The 21,626-nt window shown below is 38.9% G+C and overlaps 5 protein-coding genes and 2 long non-coding RNA genes across 12 annotated transcripts; 3 read left to right on the top strand and 4 right to left on the bottom strand.

The window, feature by feature from the left end:
* Positions 1-4,003: 4,003 nt before the first annotated feature.
* On the top strand, positions 4,004-6,596 carry LOC123469425. 2 transcript variants are annotated; one of them, XM_045168395.1, is made up of 4 exons: positions 4,004-4,317; positions 4,380-5,424; positions 5,500-5,749; positions 5,818-6,596. In XM_045168395.1, exons 1-2 carry the CDS (start codon positions 4,216-4,218, stop codon positions 5,136-5,138), a joined length of 861 nt encoding a protein of 286 aa, XP_045024330.1. In that variant the 5' UTR covers positions 4,004-4,215; the 3' UTR covers positions 5,139-5,424; positions 5,500-5,749; positions 5,818-6,596. The 2 variants fall into 2 exon arrangements, with proteins under 2 accessions (XP_045024330.1, XP_045024329.1); XM_045168394.1 differs by having other exon boundaries at positions 4,380-5,113.
* LOC123469427 lies at positions 6,593-7,368 on the bottom strand. 3 transcript variants are annotated; one of them, XM_045168397.1, is made up of 5 exons: positions 7,231-7,368; positions 7,026-7,150; positions 6,916-6,961; positions 6,706-6,851; positions 6,593-6,644 (listed from the first exon to the last, which is right to left on the bottom strand). In XM_045168397.1, the coding sequence occupies exons 1-5, from the start codon at positions 7,366-7,368 to the stop codon at positions 6,593-6,595; spliced, it is 507 nt and encodes a 168-aa protein (XP_045024332.1). The 3 variants fall into 3 exon arrangements, 2 of the variants coding, with proteins under 2 accessions (XP_045024332.1, XP_045024331.1); XM_045168396.1 differs by lacking the exon at positions 6,593-6,644 and having other exon boundaries at positions 6,645-6,851; XR_006642696.1 differs by lacking the exon at positions 6,593-6,644 and having other exon boundaries at positions 6,681-6,961; positions 7,026-7,166; positions 7,231-7,346.
* LOC116927699 (protein Cep78 homolog) lies at positions 7,367-10,596 on the top strand. Of its 2 annotated transcripts, XM_045168391.1 has the most exons (8): positions 7,367-7,834; positions 7,926-8,034; positions 8,099-8,354; positions 8,419-8,733; positions 8,801-8,863; positions 8,969-9,146; positions 9,216-9,431; positions 9,502-10,596. In XM_045168391.1, the coding sequence occupies exons 1-8, from the start codon at positions 7,367-7,369 to the stop codon at positions 10,168-10,170; spliced, it is 2,274 nt and encodes a 757-aa protein (XP_045024326.1). In that variant the 3' UTR covers positions 10,171-10,596. The 2 variants fall into 2 exon arrangements, with proteins under 2 accessions (XP_045024326.1, XP_032790625.2); XM_032934734.2 differs by having other exon boundaries at positions 8,969-9,431.
* An 89-nt stretch (positions 10,597-10,685) lies between these two features.
* LOC123469428 lies at positions 10,686-11,824 on the top strand. Its single transcript, XR_006642697.1, has 2 exons — positions 10,686-11,347; positions 11,446-11,824. It is a non-coding gene; the product is annotated as an uncharacterized LOC123469428 (long non-coding RNA).
* Positions 11,584-15,153, bottom strand: LOC123469423 (molybdenum cofactor sulfurase-like). Its single transcript, XM_045168390.1, is given in 15 exon segments — positions 11,584-11,821; positions 11,886-11,990; positions 12,058-12,207; positions 12,270-12,468; positions 12,534-12,762; positions 12,818-12,956; positions 13,032-13,148; positions 13,207-13,483; positions 13,611-13,687; positions 13,773-13,825; positions 13,932-13,961; positions 13,964-14,251; positions 14,332-14,601; positions 14,660-14,869; positions 14,932-15,153. Coding segments are annotated over 15 exon segments (2,424 nt in total). The 5' UTR covers positions 14,999-15,153; the 3' UTR covers positions 11,584-11,608.
* An 819-nt stretch (positions 15,154-15,972) lies between these two features.
* On the bottom strand, positions 15,973-17,724 carry LOC123469424 (SET domain-containing protein 4-like). Of its 2 annotated transcripts, none has more exons than XM_045168393.1 (2): positions 16,431-17,723; positions 15,973-16,048 (listed from the first exon to the last, which is right to left on the bottom strand). In XM_045168393.1, the coding sequence occupies exons 1-2, from the start codon at positions 17,515-17,517 to the stop codon at positions 16,038-16,040; spliced, it is 1,098 nt and encodes a 365-aa protein (XP_045024328.1). In that variant the 5' UTR covers positions 17,518-17,723; the 3' UTR covers positions 15,973-16,037. The 2 variants fall into 2 exon arrangements, with proteins under 2 accessions (XP_045024328.1, XP_045024327.1); XM_045168392.1 differs by lacking the exon at positions 15,973-16,048 and adding an exon at positions 16,255-16,367 and having other exon boundaries at positions 16,431-17,724.
* A 2,405-nt stretch (positions 17,725-20,129) lies between these two features.
* Positions 20,130-21,491, bottom strand: LOC116929884. The gene is made up of 2 exons (XR_006642699.1): positions 21,318-21,491; positions 20,130-20,904 (listed from the first exon to the last, which is right to left on the bottom strand). It is a non-coding gene; the product is annotated as an uncharacterized LOC116929884 (long non-coding RNA).
* Positions 21,492-21,626: the final 135 nt, after the last annotated feature.

A 21,626-nucleotide genomic window follows, 5' to 3' on the forward strand; every position in this document is an offset into this window, starting at 1 on the left:
TCGTGAGTACCTTCATTGGTACTGTCGGTTGCAATTCTAGCCTTTGAATCATTCTGTAATATTAAAAATTGACTTGTAAATATTGAAGAACTTAACGTATTCCCTACGTTAAAAATAGGCTGGACCGAATACATACTTCCGCTTTCATTTTTGCGTAGCACTCTCTCACATCTAGAACTATTTGATCTGGCTGGATAGTCTTCTCAAAAACCAGCATGTCTTTGTTGGTGTCGTACAACTAGAGTGCATGATAAATTTTCAACGTCATTAATTCATAACATATAAAAGAAAAAGAAAGTGAAGTGCTAAGAAGCGTTCAGAGCGTACCTGTTTCAAGTGAGATTTTAACGTCAGATCACCCAATCCATATCGTCCTCTAAGGATTTCGATGTCGTGATATTGGCTCAGTAATGAAAAAGCCCGGGCGAGGACATCGACCGGTCTTTCTTTTCAATCTTGCAAACGCTTTAGGACTGCATTATAGGATTCCGAGGCATTGGTGTCGCCTGTTTTCAGACAACTTTGGCTCAACATCCAGGCTCCGATGCATTGAATAGCCGAGTGGATTTCCTTTCTGTAGTATGCCTTGAATTGCTGTAAAGTTTAACAAATATTTTATAATTGTTTCAAATTTAAGCCTAAATAAGTTTTTTTTAAATTTTACCAGCAAACCGGATGCGTACCGAGGGAGGGGTACGATCCGAAATTTAACATGGTAAAGATGGGATAATAAGGGTGGGGGGCTGGGTACGTCCTTTCAGCAATCGTTTAAGTTATATGTTAAAAGAAAAACTTACACCATTCCAGCGCGTAGCATTACTCAGTATCTCGTTGTATCTCATCAAATATTCAGTCTCTGAGGTAGCCACGAACAACCACTTTAAGTCATCGATGTAGCTGTCCACTTGATCCATCTTCGTAATCTGAAGCTTCTTTAGTTCACGCTTGGCATTTTTGAGGATACGTCCCCAGTCCCGGTACCTCTTCATCTTTGGAAAATATTTTTCTATCGCGAATGAGAACGCCTCCTCGCCATCAGTCATTATGTAGGCATTATCGGCTTTCACCTAATGTTGAGACCAAATTCGAAATATACTTAAGGTTAATCATATGCATATACATAAAAAAGATCTTACCAATTGAGGAAAATAATCGGCACACTTTCTGAGAAAACGTATCATGTGTTTCAGTCGTCTTTCTGTCATGGATCATGAAGACAAAGGGCACTACAGGGGCCTCTTCAAACTCAGTAAACCGAGCAATCAAAACCGAAACATAGGCATCCGCTAGCTTAAATGTAGTATCATATTGCAAACCGAATGCTGACGAAAGATCCGTGCGGTTGATCAGACCTACAATTTTCTTGGCCAGCTGGTCGAGGTATATGATGCACAAGAAATCGGGATAAATTTCGACTTTCTTGATACTCTTTTCCTGGTTAGCATTGATAAGCAAATTGTAATATGCATCTCGGCTGATGCGCAACTTGTGGCGTTCATTGGCCTGGAAATTTTCCACTTGTTTCTGGTTACGAGGAGCGGACACGGCATGAAGAAAAGCTTCTTCCGGAGCTTCGCAAACAAGTTCCTTGTAGACATTTGAAGGCAAACCAGGTCGTACTTTCATTTCATCCCGAGATGACTTCCTCGTAGTAAAAAAATTCATCTTTCTCTTTTTCCCTTTTGCATTTCCATGAGGCAGGTCGACTTGAATGTCGGCGTTGCCAAGATAATGAATCAGAAATCGCAAGGGGTAGCGGGGGTCCCAATAAACTTCCCGCTTGAATTCTGATGACAGTTGATGATCACCAATCCGACTGTAGAAGGGGATTTTCTTGCCCCAGACCCCTTCTTCAATTTCGTAGTTTTTTCCTCCTTGTTGTCGCCAATGGTAACCATCGGTTCTATAATCTGAATAAAAGAAGTTATAGAAAAAGACCTGTGTTAGTGTTTTAAAACATAATGTTGGAATTCTGTAGTGAAACTTGTATTTTCCTCTTAACTGTAAAAAAAGGTGTGATTTGTTTATCGTAATCGACAATAAAATCAAAAGCTTTCATTTTCTAGGTAAAACAGCAGTGAATTCAATTTTTCATTTCGTTTCTGCGTAGCAATACGTAACTAAACAATGGTTAAAAAAACACCAATCAATAAAGCTATAATTAATAAGCAAGGTTCTTTTATTTAACAGCCCGTTGACAAGATAAAAAAAGTAGTGTACCATTTTTCTTCCCTTCTGATTTTGCTTCATACAAGTAAAGCACCCCTCCTTGACATTTCATTTTGACCTCGTCTGTTTTTTCATCTTCTAATTCTTCAATTTGTATAAAAAAAATTTCTAGGGGCCAGTTTGTCATAGAATTCACTCCAGTATTGTCATTTTCATCATCAACTGATGAATTTGCACTAGCTTTGTCGGGCATGTCCTGCTCCTTCTTCTTTCGCCCTTCAACTGAAAAAAGAAAAGAACCCGTAGGAAAAAAACTTGAACTTCACGTGGAAATCGACCATCTGGTTGTTTTGAACTTGTTGCAAAATTGGGGTGGTAAATCTTGAACTAAAAAAAGTGTTAGAAGGAAAAAAAGGAAAATTTTGTTTTTTCTACAAAATATAAAAAGAAGAAATGGTTAATTGCAAAATTAATTGCAATTGCCAATCCAAGACATAGAAATATCGTTTGTAGTAATGGCATGATGCTATTACTGTTTTTCATGTTCATTCGTGCTTATTGTATTCAAATAGTGTGTCAATTGCAAATCCAAGACTTTTCAATACAGACTTTTAAAACATTTGACATTTTAAATCACGAAAGTTTTTTTCGAAAAATTGCATGCGGCAAGTGGCATGTTTATTTGAAGGAAGAATGAAGAAAAACATTTCGGGTTCTAGTGCGCCTTTCGTTATTTAATAGGCGTGCATGTAAGGTGCGCACTTTAGGGCCGTCGCGCATGTAGGGCGCGCACTTTAAGGTCGGCGCGCCCACGGGCGCGCATTTTAGGGTCGGCGCGCTGGTGTTTTTTCCTGTCAGAAAAATAGTTATACATGCGACAACTAGGGGCGCGGGTATACGCCATTCTTTGTGAGATTTCGCGCATTTAGAGACAAAGGCTACCTAAATTTGCATGATTTTCAAGTAGAAAAACAACGCACCCCTAGTTGCCGCATGTGTAACTATCTTTCTGACGGGAAAAAATCAGAAAATGACACATAGCCTGCCACGGAAAAATTAATTACTAAAAAGGGATTTAAGTTTAAGCATAACAAGTGGCCGGAAGGAGTAGATTACGTATTTGTACACATAAAAAGCTTAGTTAGCCTTTGATAGTCTTATATTTGGTGTATTTTAAAAAATAATTAAGAAGACACGTAGTGCCATAAGGAAGTACGGCGGAAAAACTCGCGTTCGGATACTTGTGCACTGATATGCCGGCCAGCGGCTACAAGTCATAAAAATTTAAAAAAAAATGTGTTTTGATACCTTTATCTATTATTAGGTCACAAAATTATTTTCATTGACTTAGGTGGATTTTTTAACCCTCTTTTTCTCAATCGCGCTAAGCGCACTCCGTCATTTGAACCCATGATAAAATGGTCCGAAAACGCGAAGTGTTCGGATACTTTTGGCACCTACTGTATGTATAAACATATGGGTTGTTATAACAATAACAACCCTTAAAACTCAATTCATAGGTGGCAGTTACGGTTATGGGACACTTAAATCGATATCTTGCCTCATTTTCTCACAATCGATACGCGAAATTGGCAACAACTTTTGGGAAAAAATCCGGGAGGGGAAGTTAACATGGCCGTCAGCGCTTCCACTTCTAGGGTAATTACCCTTTTCTAGGGTAATTGAAAGATGGAATTGGCCAGCTAGGGAGCTAGGGACTTTCTAGGGATATTGTCTTTAATGGATATTTAGGGCTAAGCTAGGGTTTTCGGCAAAAATCTAGGGAAAACGTCAGCTTTTTTCAAAAATTGCCGCTTTTTTTCATAGTTTATAATTATTGTTAAAGAAAAGCATGCAACGCAGCACAACACTGGCAAATTTTCAGCAGAACAGCAGAGAGAAGCAGACGACAGTATTTTGTAAAATTCTAGATTTCAAATATTTGAATTTGAACATTCAAACTACTTTTTTTCTGAATAGAATTAATTGATTTTTTAAGTGTAGTGATTGATTTCTATTCCAGATTATTTTCCCACAAAGACAGTAATGTCAGACCCTGAACTAATATCAGTCGATCTTTGTGCTGGTGAATCTACTAGTCTTGATGTCATTGAAGTCGTTGTACCCACAAACATTCAAAATGATAAAGTTAGTTATACTGTATATTTTGTCAACAAGTCATTCATTAATATTATGTTTCAATTTTTCAGGAAAGAGACGGTCGCAATAAAGTGAGCATTAGTGGATGTGGAACAAAGGCCAAACAGAACTACAAACAGACTTCCGTACAAAACTTTTTCAAAGTTCCTGTTAGTACGTCTCTTCCAGTAGCAGTGTCTCTTCCAGTAGAAGTGTCTCTTCCAGTAGCAGTGCCTCTTCCAGTAGCAGTGTTACCTATTCCTACTTGCACATCACCATCATCTAGAACAACGGAAGAGATATGTGCAACTTCAATAGTCGTAACCAATCCTGATTTTGCTTCACCAGACTCGACAGAGCCCAGCAAAAAGAAGAAACCATATTACAGACAAAAATTTGTCGACAAATGGCTTGCTGAAGAAGAATTCAAACCATGGCTGGAAAAAAGGCTAAGTCCATCCAAAAACTGCTTGACAGCCTATTGCAAGTTTTGTTGCGTAGAATGTACAAATGGCCGCTCTGAACTCGTTCGACATATGGCTACCCGCATTCACTTGCAGCAGGGAAATACGTGGGCGTTGAAGCTGGTGGAACAGCAACGGAGTACGATGCAAAGGTTTGTCAGCGGCTCCACCAAGCAAGCAGAACTAGAGGGAAGACTGACTCTCTTCATCGCGGACAACCACCTTGCTCTTTCTGTCATTGACAGTTTAAGCGACCTTTTGAAGAAATGTTTTCCAGATGACGAAAGAGTTCGTAAGCTTGCTTTGAAGAAACAAAAAACTAGGAAACATCGTTCGCTATGGTACGTACGGATAAGCAACGAATAATTTTTTTTCGTTCCTAGAACGGAGACTGTGTTGTATGTTTTATCTTTCTGTCTCTTGGTGGTTGGCGCAATTGTATCATGAGAGTATAGACTACAAAAATTTTGCCTTGGCTGCCCGGCAACCATCCCATTTTGTTTGCCACTTGAACCACTTGACGGATTTACTCTACGGGCCAGTAAATTGTTAAAGTAGTTGAAAGAAAAAGTAAAAGATATCGTTACAAAAGCGGAAAAATATCATCATTTATTTTCATACAGCTCAAACGAAAAATGGAATACGATCTGAAGTAATTCCTAAAGATCGTATATTTATTTAAGAAAAGTTTATTTTTGTGTAGCTGAACTAACTTTTTTAATTCCAGGTTTTGGAGATCATCTGAAAAAGGATCTGGTGAACACCTTGAAAGAGGTTTTTTTCTCAATTATTATTGACGAAACGACGGATGTCTCAGTAAAGGGACAATTAGCGTGTGTAGTGCAGTATTGGTGCCTCGACAAACACATGCTGGTTGTTAAACTGCTCGACTTAATTGAAGTCGAATCGGCAACCGCTGATGGGTTATCTACTAGTGTTTTAAAATTGCTGGAAAGAGAAAATATTCCACTGGAGAGGTAACATGTACAACTATTCGCTGAAAGGATTATATTTTATCTCCCTTGCTACATTTCTATATTTACAGAGTCATCGGGTTTAGTGCCGACACCTGCAGTACAATGTTTGGAAGGCATCATTCCGTTTCCACTCTGTTGACCTCTGCTTTTCCGAACCTTTTAACCGTAAAGTGTTCATGCCATTCCATGAATCTTTCGGCTTCATACGCTTGTAAGAGGCTTCCTGTAGACATTGAGGATGGTCTGCGCGCTCCTAAAAGGAGCTATTGAGGGACTTATGCAGAGCTTTGCAACAAACTTCATGAATCCAAGGTACGTCATCAGCCGTGAAGTTGCAAAAATTGACGTGTGGCTTACATCGGAGTACGTTAGCCTTAGAAAGGTTTATCTCGGTAAGTAACTTTTAAACCCATAATAAATTCCCTTAATGCATGAGCCATTTAACCCAAATATTAGGAGAAGCTGCCAATCAATGGATCCAAAAGTGCACTGAATTGAGCACTGAAGACCTTGATTATATTTTCAAGCTATGTCGGAGCTTTTACATCGAAGCTTTTCTACAGCTTCAACAACGATATAGCTTCAAGGACAGTTTTTTTGCAATAGCTGATCTCTTACATCCCAAAAATGCCCGTAGTTGTGAGCCTTCTAATTTAACCTCTCTTTTCCAGCGTTTTCCTGTTTTAGGAAAGAATATTAACACGTCGAAAGCCGAACTGGACTGGCGATCCCACATTCATCTTGAACCTGAGTTTTTTGGTTGCGCCAACGATGGCTCGGTGAGACTCCTTGATGCCGAAAGTTACTGGAGTACTAGTACTAATACAAAAATTTCCCTTCCTTCTAAGAAGGATTGTCAGGGTTTTTCCGCAGATGGCGGTTGAAATGGAATTGACTATATCGAGGATATTGAGATGGAAATAATTACAACTTTAAATTTTGTTCTTTTAATAAACCTCACGTTCACCAAAATTTGATGGTGATGTACATGTAAGTTGCTGGCAGCCTGAACCAGTTCATTTAGGTCAACGATTGGGGGTTCCAATTCTTCCACGACTATATTCTGAAAGCCTGATTGCAAGATCTCTTGACAGGATGATGGCTGATAAAAACATATACATACTGATTACAGCACAGGTTATTTACAGAAAAATAGCTCAACAAACCAGATCTATTGGAACTTGCTTCGCATTCCCTTTGTAATTTGGGTTCCTTTAAAATAAGATCAAAACGAAAATTATTATCGAAAAAATATAAATAAGACTGAATCAATTACTTCTGATCAATCAAATCGATTACTGCTTCTTGACTACCTAAGTCTACCTCTTCAGTGTCTACCTGTCCCATCTCTGAGCTCTCTGCTTCCATATTGTCCACAACTTTTAAAAATGTAAAAGCTTCCTAAATGTTGAAATGTCTGAGGTAATGTTTAAATGATTAAGGTCATTGTTTAAAAGGCTCGTTAGGCTGAGCATACTTACTAAACCAGTAAACCAGTATTGAACACCAGCTTTTGTTTTGAGTGAGTTGCGATCTTCTACCGCAGGAACGCTCGGAATTGGGAACAAAATATGCGCAGGGTGGCAGCGCATTGACGTTTGAGCAGGCTGGCTGAGCATGCTCACCTCAACCCGTGTTGCTACACCAGTATTCTATTACTCTGACACGACGGTAATCGTACAAATCGTAAAGATATACCGGGTAGAAAAAAAAATAGATTGTGAACGAATGAATTTTGTCTCGACGTACAAGCGAGAATGTCTCTTGAAAGGAACCTCACCCTTGCACGCCATCGAATCATCTTTGGCAGATGCCATTCTAAATTTCAAATTTCTTCGAATCCCATCTTCTGAGTGGGGTCCGGTTTTGGACACTCTGAAGAAAAACTTTTCCTTAAAAAAAATTTGCGTGAATATCGATGTTCTTGATTTAGAATCCAAAAACCAAATCCACATGACTAAGTTGAAACATCTCCACCCATTTATCCAAAGCCTGCTCATTCATGTGAGTAACAGTCAACATTTAACTGAGCTCTTTTTGGTTGGAATACCTTTTAGTGTTGCAGATCTGGATTGCCTTACTAAGGTATCAATGTTTTAACAAAATAGTCTTGGATATGAATTATGAACAGGTTTTAATACTTTTGTAATGGTAATTTTTTGTTAACATTTTTTAGGGAATTTTAAACTCAAATTCATTAAAACATATTTGCTTTGCAGAAAGCAAGATTGGTGATAAAGGATTAGCAAAAATTATTGAGGCAGTAAAAGCAAAACCCAATATTGGTAATATAGCTATTACTGTTATTTGGTTACATAATCTACATTTAGCAGAAAAAACTTTGTTTAGCATGGTTGGATTTGAGGAGCTGTGGCTTGTCTGATAAAGTTGGCAAACTGCTTGCCTCACTAGTATCTTTTCAGTCTGTTACCAGAGAAAATGCTGCAAGGAAAGCTTGTTTGTCAGCAGGAGATCACAATTTAGATCTGATGTGTGGATTAAGGAGGCTTTCTTTGAGTGGCAATTCTCTTTCTGATGCTGTAGGGAATTTGGCATTGGCCCTGTATGAAGATAGATGGATAAAGGCAGTTGACTTGCAGTTTTGGTAATTATGAGTTTGTGAGAGCTTTGTCTATAGTCTATTTGGCATTTCAACTTACTGTTCATAGTCATTTGAAAGATGATCACCTCAATCAGTTTATTTTGGCTGCTGAAAACAGCTGTTCATTGGTCTATCTTGACACAAGCAACAATGATGGCTTAAATTCTACATTGGTGAAGAGGTTGAAAGAAGTTCTTGAGTTTAACGCTCTGAAGCATCCTTATGTTATTCAGCCAATCTCCACCTCAGTGTCTGATCGCATGGTGTCAAATAGAAGAGGGCAAAACATTGGGCATCTTCATTCATCTTTGAAAGAAATGAAGTTAAATACTAAAATTCTGAATTTACCCATTGAAACTAGACATGAGATGACAAAAAATAAGTATGTCTGTTATAGTCAAAATTTTTAAAACCTATACAATATTTAAAAAATACTATTTCCTTGTTAGAGAAAAAGGACTAAATGATGGATTGGTAAATGATGTATCATACAGTCAACTTGTATATCCAAGGTAAAGTGCTTTTTCATGTTTGGCTGACCAACTAGCATAAATTTAAAATTTATTATTCATTTACTTACTTATTTATTTACTTTATTATTTACTTTATTTTTTCAGAAATGATATTTACTTGAGGAAAATATTACTAAATAATGCGGAGTTGCAAATTTCTCAAATACATGACGAAGTCAGATCAGTAAAAGCAAAAATTGCGACATTAGAGGAGGAAGTGAGAGAACTCACTATCATTAACAAAAAACCTTCAGGAAGCATGATGATTTCGGGTTCCCCCAAAGTTGTTGAAAGCAATGCGCTTAGTAGTCCTTTCACCCGAAGTATACTTTTGTCTTTGATGCGACTTCAGGAATTATTGAGAGAACTGAAGATTACTTCTGCTGCCCCTCACCATTGCGAAGCAAATGTTCGAAGTCAAGATATTCAAGTAATTCTTGATGTCGTGTATGCGGCCGTGCGTCAGTTTGACCCTAAAACAAACCGTGCAAAATTATCGGAAAAGTACGCGACTGTCGCTACCGAAAACCATTCGCTTAGGGGAACCACGAAAACCGTGAATTACAAGGTGACAAAGTTTATCTGTCTAAGCTGATTCTAATAATCTTATAAATTTCTTTACCCGTAATGATCAAAAGGCGGAAAGAACAGGTAAATATTGCGAAAATCCTTCTGGTGACTTTCACCAAGTTTGCCAAGGTCAGATTATAACCCCAGACAAAGAAAATACGACAATCACAGAAGATCTTTCAACACTTTCCCGAGCTATGAGTTCGGTCGAATCTCTGTTTCACGGACACTCGCCGATGAACGATCCTTCACAAATTCTGCAAGATCCGTCAACTATTAGCCTGCAAGATTCTTCTAGAAATATAACTAGCAATTTTCGTGTGAATTCGTTGAAAAGCCTACAAACGAGTTTGGAGGGATTACGTCAACAGCTTGATGGAAAAAAGGATATATCCTTGGATCAAAGGAATTTTATACCTGAGTTGACCGACAGTAGAAACATTTGTGATTTCACCTCCCAGGAGCAAGCAGGCTCGCATTACAGCACATGTTTCAATTCATTTTGTACATCCAGTGCATCAAGTCGGCTAATTTCGAAAAGCTCAATAGAAATGCGGACTGAAGTTTCAAATGATTATCTTCCGCATTCTGACACCAAACAATCAAAAAAAGTTTGCCTTGATAAAGAAAGCATTCCATCGCCACTGTCATCAACGATCGACTTGTCATCTATTGTCGATCTTTTGGGGAACTTCAGCATTGATGATATTGGCAGCAGTACGCTAACACCTCCGTAAATGACAAAGTGAGTAGCGAAAACCTTTTATCATAAAAAAATCTGATGAGTGCGGATTGTTTGGTCGATGAAATGTTTCGTCACCATAAAAGAAATTCGCGGTTTTTGCGTCAACGGAAAGCACAAATGGTTTTGTCCAGTATACATCATTAAACGTGGCAGCTTCCGCGTTCATCAGAACCCATCCTAATTTGAGCGTCAAATATCGTGTGCTGAAAAGCAAGCTATTTAATTAGAAAACGCTCCGTCTGATACAGGAGGAGATTCATTTTTAAGGCGCTGTCGTGAATTTGTGATTTTATTTTTCTAGTGGCTAGCTTGGGCATAAATGTGAATCAGTAGACCTTTGCACAAAAATGTGTGCGTTTCGTTCAAAACCTTTGGTGGAATGTTTTTAAATGGTAATACAGAAACGGTGCGAATTTCATTAGTTTATGGGCCTTATTATCCGTTTGTGTTAGCTTGTCTTGCCAATTTAAACACACTTCCAATTCAACACATCCCTTTCAAATCTGCTATGATTTGATTTGATTTGATTAGGGAATGGGTGCTGTGCTGCTGTTGCAGCAACTGGTCTTCTGTACAACGAAGACCTTCCGCACCGGCGTACGCAGTCGTACAAAGTGAGTCGCACATATGAGCAGTGTAAATGTTGTAGTGTGTATTTTGTGTGGAAGAGGGCGATGGAAGTACCATCATTTATATGCGAACTTGTTAGGCGATTTAGGAAGAGGTGTGAACTGTTCGTGTAGTGGTGCGTGCCCGGATGTGGGAGCAACTATGCTCACCAGGAGAGTTGAACTCGGATCTCAAGGTGCCCCGATCACCAAGTGACGCCTTATCCAACTCACCCATCCGCCCCCCTTCAAATCTGCTATCCCTACCGTTCTTTACGCGCCTCAGTTTTATTTCTGAAAGAAGAAAAAAAATGTCGCTGAAAATTTAAGCATGCGGAGAAAACAGATGGGAGTATACTAAAAAAAATAGCGTAAAACCTATGGTGTGAAGCATCATATCTTACCCATCTTCGATTCTTATTTTCCCATTTTTGGAGGTAAAACTACAAATTGATCCAAGCACAATCTCAAGTTACCCTATTGACAAAGCTGTTAGGCAACAACTTTTCATCATCCCACACCTGGAAGAGGCGCTTTTTTTGTACCAATTTCTGTTCCCAAGTACGTATAAGCGTTCAAATAAATTAATCGTTTATTAATTTATTTGTTAATGATTGTAATTTTTGTGTATTCATCGTCTACTTTGTATGCAAATAAAGTTCCGCATCCATAGCATTATCCTTATGGCAGCTTAAGAGCGCAGGCAACAGTTCAACGTAATGCAAACATGTTACATGTTCGTACAGTACATTCACTATCAGTGAATGATAGTGAACGAATGTAATAATGTGGTAATGTGAGAATGTGAACTAATGTAATAATCTATGTAAACTTTACATCAGATGTATCTAGCGAAACTGGATATCCAATTTCAACAACTTGTGCACCACTAGCGTTGGAACACATTTCAAGACAAATTCCAAATGGCATTTTTTTCCCTCTGGTATTTGCCAGGACTGTTAATGCTTCACGACTTCGGATAGCAGTGTTTTGATCAATACACACCATCTGACATCGGAAACATGCACCGACATTCTGTTGCAAATAAACTGAGTTGAATGTCTCAACTAATTACTGTTATCATATTACGATTTATTACCTGAAAAATGTAAGGTCCTATTTTAACTTTTTCCCAACCATCTTCTTCGAAAGCATTTGCACTTTCTACAACGAAATTGCCTCGGAATCTAGTCAGGTATTCTTCCTAAAGAAGGTAAACATACTGCGTAATTATTTCGCCTAATTTTCAATACTGCACATGGTATAGCTACCGTTGAAGATAATTCAAAATCCGTATTTTTAAGCTGCTCCTTCAGACTATTCACGCTGCTATAATTTAGTAGCAAAAAAGAAGAAGTGTTTACCAATGATGAATCCAAAATAGAACATCGCAACAGTTTCAAAGCAGGTCGACCGATCACCTTCGTGACATAAAAAACGCCATTACTAATATAACCCTTTTCTAAATTACTAGGCAAATTACTTCGCTCAGCCACTGATTGACGGCAGATTCGCAGTCATCTAAGTGCATGATTTTTCCGCATATTTTTCTAAGATTCATTCCATGGTTACCGTCCAAGGTCGTATGATGGTCGTTGATATCCATGCTGATGGATAATTCCGTACCATAGTATTGTAAAATAAGTTTGTTCCGTTCTAAGTCAATGCTTGGCCGAATCATACTTCAAAATATTGATAAATAAAACCATTATCATTATAGTGAATTTTAAATGTCATAGATATTCACCAGAGTTTCGGTTCACGCTTTTGTGTCAGCGCAATCCCGGCGTCATTTACGATAACCCAGTGTCGGTCATACAATAGCCCAGACTTAGAAATCGGCCATGTTTTTGGACTAAAACCGCCACATGACTTTATCGGATAGACGTGAATGCCTATCAATTCAAAATAAGTTCGATTCTGCCGAACGGGCTCCAGCAGCTTTTCTGCGGTGCCTTTTCTCGGTGCCACATTATCTGAGAAAATATTTGATAAACTAGATGATCACCAGCAAACATTTGAAAGCTAGACCTTGCAGAAAGCACTGTCGTAATATAGTCAGGAATTGTATGACGTCCTTTCTTTGTGACATGTAACCAAACGAAACACGAACTGCACCAGTCGGCCGACCGTGAATTAAGTCATTTTCATCGCCACATTTATGACCAGACTGTTAAATAGCATCCGAATTTATTACAAATTAGAAGAAATTTAAACAGAACTGTAGTGCATAAGAAAATCTTACCATATAGTGGGAACATAAATCCTCTTCTGATAATTCAAGAAACCGTTGGCAAGCTGCAGGATTGCAGAAGCAACCCGTTCTCACGTGAACATCATACAAACTAAGTATTTTTTCAACCTAGAGAAAAAATACTCATTAACTTCTAAGCTAGTTGTGTAATTAGCATAAGTTCAACATAAGCATATCCAATGTAATCGCCGCTTTCCGCCATTAGATTGAAAGTGACAATGGCACCCTGGCGTTGCCGATCAGTGAATTCCGTGTGGGAATATATTTTCACTAAACTTTTTCCGTTCGCATGTTTCAGTTGGCACAGGGAAACATACAACAATTGTCCTAGTCGAAACGTGTGGATAGACACGTTGTCCATTGTTAATACAAGATTTTTAAGCTCCCGCATACCATGGCGGAGTGCGAGAATGGAGAGAAAATTCACAGTCCCATTTTCAAATCTGTCAATTTAAGAACATGTTGTGTTATTAATGTTTAGTGTTCATTTTTTTTTTTTTTTATTGAAAAATTTCTTGGGTTAGCGCTTGACACTCAATTCGACACAGAAGAATAACCTAAAAAAATTACTTTTCTTGTAGAACATGACGTGCCACATGAAAGTCGCGAGAAGATGAAACAATTTCCACTGTCCCTCCTCCAACATACTTTATTGAGCCAAAGCAAACGAATATAAAAACAAATTAAACAACAATTCCGAAAGGTCATTAGAAGTTTGTGGCTGTTTAATACCTTTTTCTGTAAGACATGATTAGCGCGCTGATGAACGATTAAAGCACCTAAACCTATAGCGTTGAAGAAGAGTAAACAGAAATTAAAAAGTTTTAGTTTGTTAGTCGTGAAAATATCTTGTTTCTGTATTTTTCTTTGGTGTCCACAGTGCAAACTCACCTGTTGGATAACCAAACATCTTGTAAAAGATATTGCTACCATATCTGGTTGCCAAACAGAGAGATCTAGCTGATTCGTGCCTACATACGAGGCGGCATCCAAAAGACAAAACCAGACCTTTTTGCTTTTCTCCTTCTTATTTAAAAGTTCTTTGTTCAAACATAAATCTCTGCTGATGTCGGAGAGGCCTCCCTGTTGCGAATACGATATAAGCTCTAAAGGATATTTGAAGCCGCTGAAATTGCATTGCGCTGGGAAGACAAACAATGAATTTGCTGTCGCCAACGTTTTTTCGCTTTCTTTCGCAATCTCTGTTTCTACTGCAAAAAATAAACATAAGGTACAACGAATTTTTATAATTGATCCAGAAAGCTTAAGATATCGCTATAATTTTAGTTACCTTTTTTTTCCTGATAAACTGAAGAAGCAAGATTGTCTTTTATGTGTACCTTTTCATGAATGCCACTATGGCTTTCCAGATTAAAATATGTGCTAATGTCGTCAGACGGTAAAGCATAACATGGAACATTTCTTTTAAAATATTCCCTCATGCCAATAACTGAAGTGTGACTCTCTTTAAGGTAAATGAAGGACCCACAGTCATATGAATGGGATGACATACTTGAAAACTGAAAACTTTCAGCCACAAGCCTAAGGCTATCAGTTGCTCCTATATTGTTGAATTGTTACTAATTTTAAATTATGTGATTCAATGGTATCTAAATAACCTGATGTAAATAACAATGTATATTGGTTGGGATCTGCTTGGAAGAAATTAAGTAGTTCAATTCTTGTTTGATCAATAAGATCAGTTGTCAATCTGCTAGGAGTGTTACGACTATGAGGATTCCCAAAGCAATTCTGTGTTAATTCAGCAAGTGAATGCTCTATTAATGACTTAGAATATAGTGTGCTTCCGGCATGGTCCAAATACAAGCCTAAAAATGCAAAAGTATCCAATCATGCCCCAGTTGGAAAAAGAGGAAATATTGAAGCTTACCTTTCACATGACTGAAGTTGCTATTCATATATTGCCAAGCCTCTTCCCCATAGATATCTATCTCCATTTTTGGGTTTCACACCAGCTCTAGCGTGGAACAAATACGAAATAGTTGAAGAAAATGCACTACGATCATGTGGGAGATTATGATTCAGTCCCAAAAAGTTTGTATAGCTTTCCTGTTCGGCTAGTTTCTGTTTCACCTACTGCATGCAACAGGTGAAATATTTCAGATAGATCGCTGCGGTGTGGAGACGAAGGCCCATTTGTTGACAAACATGTCTAAAATAAGAAAATGCGGACGTTTCGACTAAAATGTGAAACTTCCCGCGGAATGAGGATGCCTGTTTTATAGTGAAGTGAAACTGGTAACTTAAGACCCGACCAAGGACGCGAATCTTTATCTCGCGGTCCTAGCACTAGCTAACGTCGGGAAAACATAGGCAATGCTATCTGGGGGGCCAGTGTAGATCGTATAATAATAATCGATCGTATAATAATCGTATATTCGCGCAATGTTATTTCCATTACACGATCTACACTGGCCCATCTGGGATGTCTGAAGGCTATCGCCACAAAGCCACCCCATCTACACTTGCGTTATAGCTGCCCGTCGGCCTACCAATTGTAGCTATTCGTCGAACCACGATATAATAGAAACAATCATAATATAAATTCATTATTATAAATAAATTCTTATTATATCGTGGTCGAACCTTCTTTTGCTCGTCGGCCGCTCGCTGTATCTGTCAGTCGGTCCACCTGGTGAAGTCCTCAACGGACGACCACAGCATCAATTACGCCACACGAAACGCCGTACTCGAGTTTTTGTGGAGATCCGGACTCCCAAAACGTATTTAAAAAGAAAGAGAGAAAAAAGAGAAATTCCCCTCGTAACCTCACCAACATCCCCTGACAACTTGGATCTTTAATACGCCGGCGCTTTTTTGTCATTTTGTGATCTTCAACGGAAGACCCGTATCCGCCAGGACAACCCTGCACCAACACATAACAAACAATAAACAAACCTGGTAAAGCTATCCGTCGATCCACCCGGTGAAGGTGCCCGTCGCTCCGATCGCTGTTTCTGTCCGCCAATCATTTCGCTACACTGCCCCTTGACGATTTTCAGATAGTTAGTTACTAAATCTGATGACATCCCGTTGTTTTTGTTGAATGAACAAATTAGCTCTACAGAAATAACTATAATTTTTTTATAAGACCAGAGAGCAGTCTGATGGCTGAACCTTAGGATCTCGAAACTAAGTATCCACACTGTTACCAATGCAAAAACAGTAAAAGTGAAGTCTTGAACCCAAATGATACGTCATAACTTAGTATTTATTCGGCGTCCAAGACGCAAGCATTGAGAACATTTAGAATATCTTTTACGAGTGATTTGGCAACCCAAAAGCTTGAAGTAGTACTGCTAGAAACTAGAGACATTTTATTCAAGCTTTCCGTGAATTCCAAAAATAAGGCATCTACAATTTTCTTACCTAATAACTTGATTTGGTCTTTGTCAGGTATGATTTCCAAAGGAGAAAACCCTTTTCTTGACAGCTGGGAATCTTCACATGAAAGCAACATCAGTGCAATTTGAGCATTCCAGCTAAATCCCTCTTCGCTGTAAAATAGATTTCCATTCTTACAAAGTTGCTTGAGAAGGGCAATCCGGTTTGGAACAAAACACAGAGAATTGACGGGGAACAAATCAAACAGAAGATTGATTCCGAATTCAACCACATTATGAGGATTTTTTGGAGTTATAAATCCATATTCTAAAAACAGTTTTTGGTTATCGTGTGGCCCATAGTTGATGAACACTTGCTGATGTTTCTTTATCTTTTGACTCGAACGTATTTCGTAGTACTGGCTGTTTTTATTAAAACCAGCTTTGACGACCACGTGCGGATCGTGATTAAACATGTCCAAATACGGAGCTAGAGCCATGTTATTTTCCAATCCGTCCATGTTAAATATATCCGAATCTTGATAAAAAACTGCTCTTGTATTGACACAATACCAGGCCCATTGGAAACATTCTAATGTCAGGGTTGGACCAAACAAATTTTCCCATATTACCACAAGGTTTTGATACTTTTCCAAAACATAGCTTTGATTGCATAAAATTTTATCTTGAAGAACCTTGGGTAAAACAGCCACTTCTTGGCTTTCACATAATCCTCCAACTGAAAAACTCTTTGGCAGAGTAGAAAGGTAAGAAGAATACAATCCATTTATTTTTGAAATCAAAATGAAGAAAGTTAAACATTCTGCTGTTGTCATCTTGAAATTTCTCAAGGCAGGAATTTGCAAAATAACCTTTTCTTTAGTAATAAGAAGATTTTTAGGGATTCTGACTATGAGACTATTTGGAGCTAAGTTGGACATGGCCATGAGACCACGTCCAGTGTCACTAAACACGGCTGGTTTTGTTTTTAAGCAATCTTTTGAAGCACCATTCCACCCATTCGCACTCATCCATTTGCACAATTCAACGAATTCCGGATTAGAGTCGATTACAAGAGGGCGAAAATGTTGACTTCCTACTCGCAGTTTACGAATTCTGGATGTTCGTCCCATTTTCTCATTGAAATAAAGTTTCACGTCACCAAAGATTGTCCCATGGTGTATGTAGCCATTTTGATAGTAGTGCCAAACCTTTTTCTGTTTTTCTTTTATTTCGAACTTAAGTCTTCAACTAGGCTGGATTCCCACAATCAATTTGTAAAATGAAGACAACAGAAATGCACCTCTCGCCTAGCTACCAAAGACAGGCCCTACTGCCAGCGACGATGACGCGCTTACGTGACAATACTGGTAATGGTAGGAAGCGCTTGCGGTGTAAAAATAGGCACCAGATACCAGAACCGCACGAGACTTTAGAGTTAGACCGGTTAGACCAAGGCCTACTTAAAGTTGGCGCTAAGCAACAAAAAAAAACTTTAAAAAGCAAATTTTATGTTTGTTGCGCCAGTACATTCCAGTAGTAAGCTGGTTCTCGGGTAATCGGGGCCGAGCCCTACTCTTGAAAAAAGTGTTTTTTAATCTTAGCATTATTATTAGTGCAAATTTTTGCTTAAGTGTAAATTTAATATGTAGCTCGAATTTATTAGGGTTTTATAAAAGAATTTTAAACAACCTACTCTATCTAATTTTTCTTAAATAAATGATTACAGGATGATGTTTACAATAAAAATAGTATGGTCATTTTAGCCGAAAAAGGGGGGTATACATAGGACAATTAGTAATTTGAAAAATTTTTTTTAGCACTATTTATACTTACTTTTCAAGGAAGTGTAAAAAACCCGTACAAAATCGTACTGTGGGATCACATATAAATTTGCAATTGAAAATTTGAAAATCGGAAATGGGGGTCTAATTGTAAATATTTTATTGTTTTGAGTACATGTAATCAAATTTTATATGTTAATAAACGTGTGTTTCAAATTTCAATGTTTTTTATGTAGATTTACTATTTTTTTGTTAATTTAGGAGTTACTCAAATCGGTTTCCGCGTCGAAATTTTTTCGCCGTGTTTAACACGCCGCTTATGGCGGTACGCGTCATCTTAAAATTAATGCTGCATATAAACGAAATAACATTAAAATCCCCAAATACTCTAGTTTTTTAGCCCATATGACCTAGTTTACTTTGTATTTATTAGATTTTATGAGAATAACACAGCAGAAAAGTTATTTACATTAGAAAAAACTACCCTTTTTCAAAATTCCCAAATGTTTTACAACACACCCGCCGGGTGTGTTGTGGCGAAAGGGGTTGTTGAAGTCAAGGCAGGAGCCTTGAAATTGTCAGGAATGGACGAGTGTTATGATGTGTCAGATTAATGTTGTCCTCATTCTTCGGCCGAGCGCTAGATGGCGCGAGACTGCACTCAGTCTAGAATATTCCAGGTCACGTGGCGTGACCTGATTGGCTCCTCCCCTTGCTCTATGTTGCCCCTTTCCCTGATGTAGTATAAAAGGGGACCCCCCACAGTCAGTTCGGGAGTCGTTGAAGGAAACTCGAAGCGGTCGGAGCTCAGGTCGCTCTATTCCGTGTAAATTCCTTTGTTTGTTTGGGTGCGAAAGCGAATACACTGTGTTACATCGCCGCCATTGGATTCGTCGTAATTTTCTGTCTGTCATCCTTCGTGCTCATGGGAGGTGAAACACTACTCGCTGACGCTGCCGTTGAGTCTGTAGGGGACTCGCTGATAGATTCTAGCCGACGAAGTTCGGTGAGGAAAGCATTAACTGTCGCTGGCGGATTACCCATCATCACTGATCGTATTTCGGGACGGATTAGTCCATGGATGAGGAAAGGAATCATCTCTCCATCGTTGATAGGAATAGCTCTGCGGTGGCATAATTTGACTTTATCCAGTACATAAGCCGAGCCAGTTTCATTCGGCAATTGTTTTCTTTCTTCTACTTGTATTTGCCACTGACTTTCCGTTAATTGTATTTCAAAGGTTCCACGTAAGTTATTCAGCCAGTCGGCCCATAGTGGTATATTTGTTCCTATTTCTTCGTGCCAGGTGAGAGCCTTTCCGTACAAGGAGCTAATGGCGGCCCTTCTCTTGTCAGCATCTTGCCAACCTTCTGCTAACGCTTTTCGATTAACCAGTTGTAGCCAGTCTTGTAGTGATTCGTCTTTTGATCCTGAATATTTGACATCGGAGTCCAGCGTAGTCCGAATCGCTACCGCTGGGGCCGGTACTGGATTCACGGGGGCAGCTACGACAGGTGCTGCAAGTAAACGATTTGCTAGGGCCGTGAGTACGTCCTTTTGTTGACGCATTTGTTGTTGCTGAATTTGAAATTGCTGTTGTTGCAACTGTTGATTGGCCGCCAGATTGGCCAATGCTTCTGCTAGGGCGTCTTGATCCATTTCCATTTTATTGGGACTATTGGATCGTGATACCAGTTTGTTTTGGCACCGACTAGGATGACACTTACAATGCTCGTTGCAATACCTTTCGTTCTGGACGCATACGCACCCTTTACAGGTGGTTGATTTGCAACTACAACCAGACTGCATTAAACTTTACCTGTGAAGGTACAAACTCGTCAATTAAGTCAAAGTATTTGACCTTAAGACACAGTTGTGTCGATTAAGTCAGACTTTAAGACGCAAAACGTATCGATTGAGCAAGGCGAAACCTGAAAGTAAGACACAAGACGCGTCAATTCCGAGGTGATAATATCTTTATTAATGAACGTTAAACAGGTAAAATTTTTTGGGTTTGTTTTAGTCGATGAAAGTAATTTCCATCCTTACAAGACGCGTCAATTACGAGGTGATAATATCTTTATTAATGAACGTTAAACAGGTACAATTTTTTTGGTTTGTTTTATTCGATGAAAGTAATTTCCATCCTTATTCTTTCTAATTCTTCTTCTTCTTCTTGCTTCTTCTTTGCTGCTTCACTGTTTTTTTACCTCTCCAACTTTTCTTTCGCTCTTCTTGCCTCTCTTTCTTCTATGCTTTCTGCTTTGGTCTTCCTCAGTTTTTCTTCTTCTGCTTTCTTCTTAGCCTTTCTCGATTCTCCCTCTTCTGCTTTTTTCTTAGCCTTTCTCGATTCTTCCTCTTCTGCTTTTTTCTTAGCCTTTCTCGATTCTTCCTCTTATGCTTTTTTCTTACAAATTTCTGAAATCCTCAATCTTTCCCACCTTTCTCTGGCTCTTCTTTCTTCTCTCTCGGCCACTGTCTCTTCCCTGACTCTTCGAAGGGGCGCAAAGTATTCCGCCTTACTAGGGAGTCGAACTTGTCGTCTTCTTCTTCCTCCTTTTCTTCCACCTATCTGGTTTGCTTCTGTCCTATTTTCCTTTTCTTTGGCCTCTCTTTGGCGCCTTTCTTCAATTGCGGCTTCGGGGATCTTCTTTCCTTTTCGAAATTGTAATGGTTATTCCTCTTTCTTTGCCGATCCGACAACTTCCTCTTCTTCTTCTTTCCTACTTTTTTTTCCTTTTTTTTTTTAGAGAGATTAATTTTAATTAGTGTAGCCTGAACAAATTTGTGACGCGATTGCGTCAACAAGTTGTGACGCGAATGCGTCAGCAAAATTACGACGCGCCAGCGTCAGTAATTAACCTTCTTCACTGACTTGCGACGCAAATTCGTTAGCAAAATTACGACGCACCAGCGTCAGTAATCGAACTTAACTAGCTTGCGACGCAAATGCGTTAGCAAAATTACGACGCACCAGCGTCAGTAATCCAACTTAACTAGCTTGCGACGCAAATGCGTAGGCAAAATGACGACGCACCAGCGTCAGTAATCAAACTTAACTAGCTTGCGACGCAAATGCGTTAGCAAAATTACGACGCGCAAGCGTCAGTAATCGAACTTAACTAACAAATTAACTAAACTAGCAATACTTATTATCCATGTCCGGCACGTGTTGAGCAGCGTCAAATCCCACTTCTGACACCAAATTTAGAGAAATAATCCAAAGGCGGCGATGTAACACAGTGTATTCGCTTTCGCGCCCAAACAAACAAAGGAATTTACACGGAATAGAGCGACCTGAGCTCCGACCGCTTCGAGTTTCCTCCAACGACTCCCGAACTGACCAGTGCTTCCACGGCCAAAAAATAAAAAACCCTAGACGCATTGCCAGATCTCCCTTTTTACCCCTTTTTAAAATCCAGAAATCCCTAGATTTCTCCCTAGATTGATGTTGCCAT

This window comes from Daphnia magna, linkage group LG1, assembly GCF_020631705.1.
Source record: "Daphnia magna isolate NIES linkage group LG1, ASM2063170v1.1, whole genome shotgun sequence".
Lineage (NCBI taxonomy): Eukaryota > Metazoa > Arthropoda > Branchiopoda > Diplostraca > Daphniidae > Daphnia > Daphnia magna.

What these genes read in the sequence shown, in the direction of transcription:
- LOC123469425 (XM_045168394.1), top strand. Translation starts at nt 4,216, where the DNA reads ATGTCAGACCCTGAACTAATATCAGTCGATCTTTGTGCTGGTGAATCT. An exon ending in CAAACATTCAAAATGATAAA is followed by an intron (nt 4,318 to 4,379) that starts GTTAGTTATACT and finishes TCAATTTTTCAG; the next exon opens with GAAAGAGACGGTCGCAATAA. An exon ending in AGGAAACATCGTTCGCTATG is followed by an intron (nt 5,114 to 5,499) that starts GTACGTACGGAT and finishes TTTTAATTCCAG; the next exon opens with GTTTTGGAGATCATCTGAAA.
- LOC116927699 (XM_032934734.2), top strand. Translation starts at nt 7,367, where the DNA reads ATGCTCACCTCAACCCGTGTTGCTACACCAGTATTCTATTACTCTGAC. An exon ending in CATGAGATGACAAAAAATAA is followed by an intron (nt 8,734 to 8,800) that starts GTATGTCTGTTA and finishes TTTCCTTGTTAG; the next exon opens with AGAAAAAGGACTAAATGATG. An exon ending in CGAAAACCGTGAATTACAAG is followed by an intron (nt 9,432 to 9,501) that starts GTGACAAAGTTT and finishes AATGATCAAAAG; the next exon opens with GCGGAAAGAACAGGTAAATA.
- LOC123469427 (XM_045168396.1), bottom strand. Translation starts at nt 7,368, where the DNA reads ATGCTCAGCCAGCCTGCTCAAACGTCAATGCGCTGCCACCCTGCGCAT. An exon ending in ATCGATTTGATTGATCAGAA is followed by an intron (nt 6,962 to 7,025) that starts GTAATTGATTCA and finishes CTTATTTTAAAG; the next exon opens with GAACCCAAATTACAAAGGGA. An exon ending in AGCAAGTTCCAATAGATCTG is followed by an intron (nt 6,852 to 6,915) that starts GTTTGTTGAGCT and finishes TGTTTTTATCAG; the next exon opens with CCATCATCCTGTCAAGAGAT.
- LOC123469424 (XM_045168392.1), bottom strand. Translation starts at nt 17,517, where the DNA reads ATGGGACGAACATCCAGAATTCGTAAACTGCGAGTAGGAAGTCAACAT. An exon ending in AGACCAAATCAAGTTATTAG is followed by an intron (nt 16,368 to 16,430) that starts GTAAGAAAATTG and finishes AAATGTCTCTAG; the next exon opens with TTTCTAGCAGTACTACTTCA.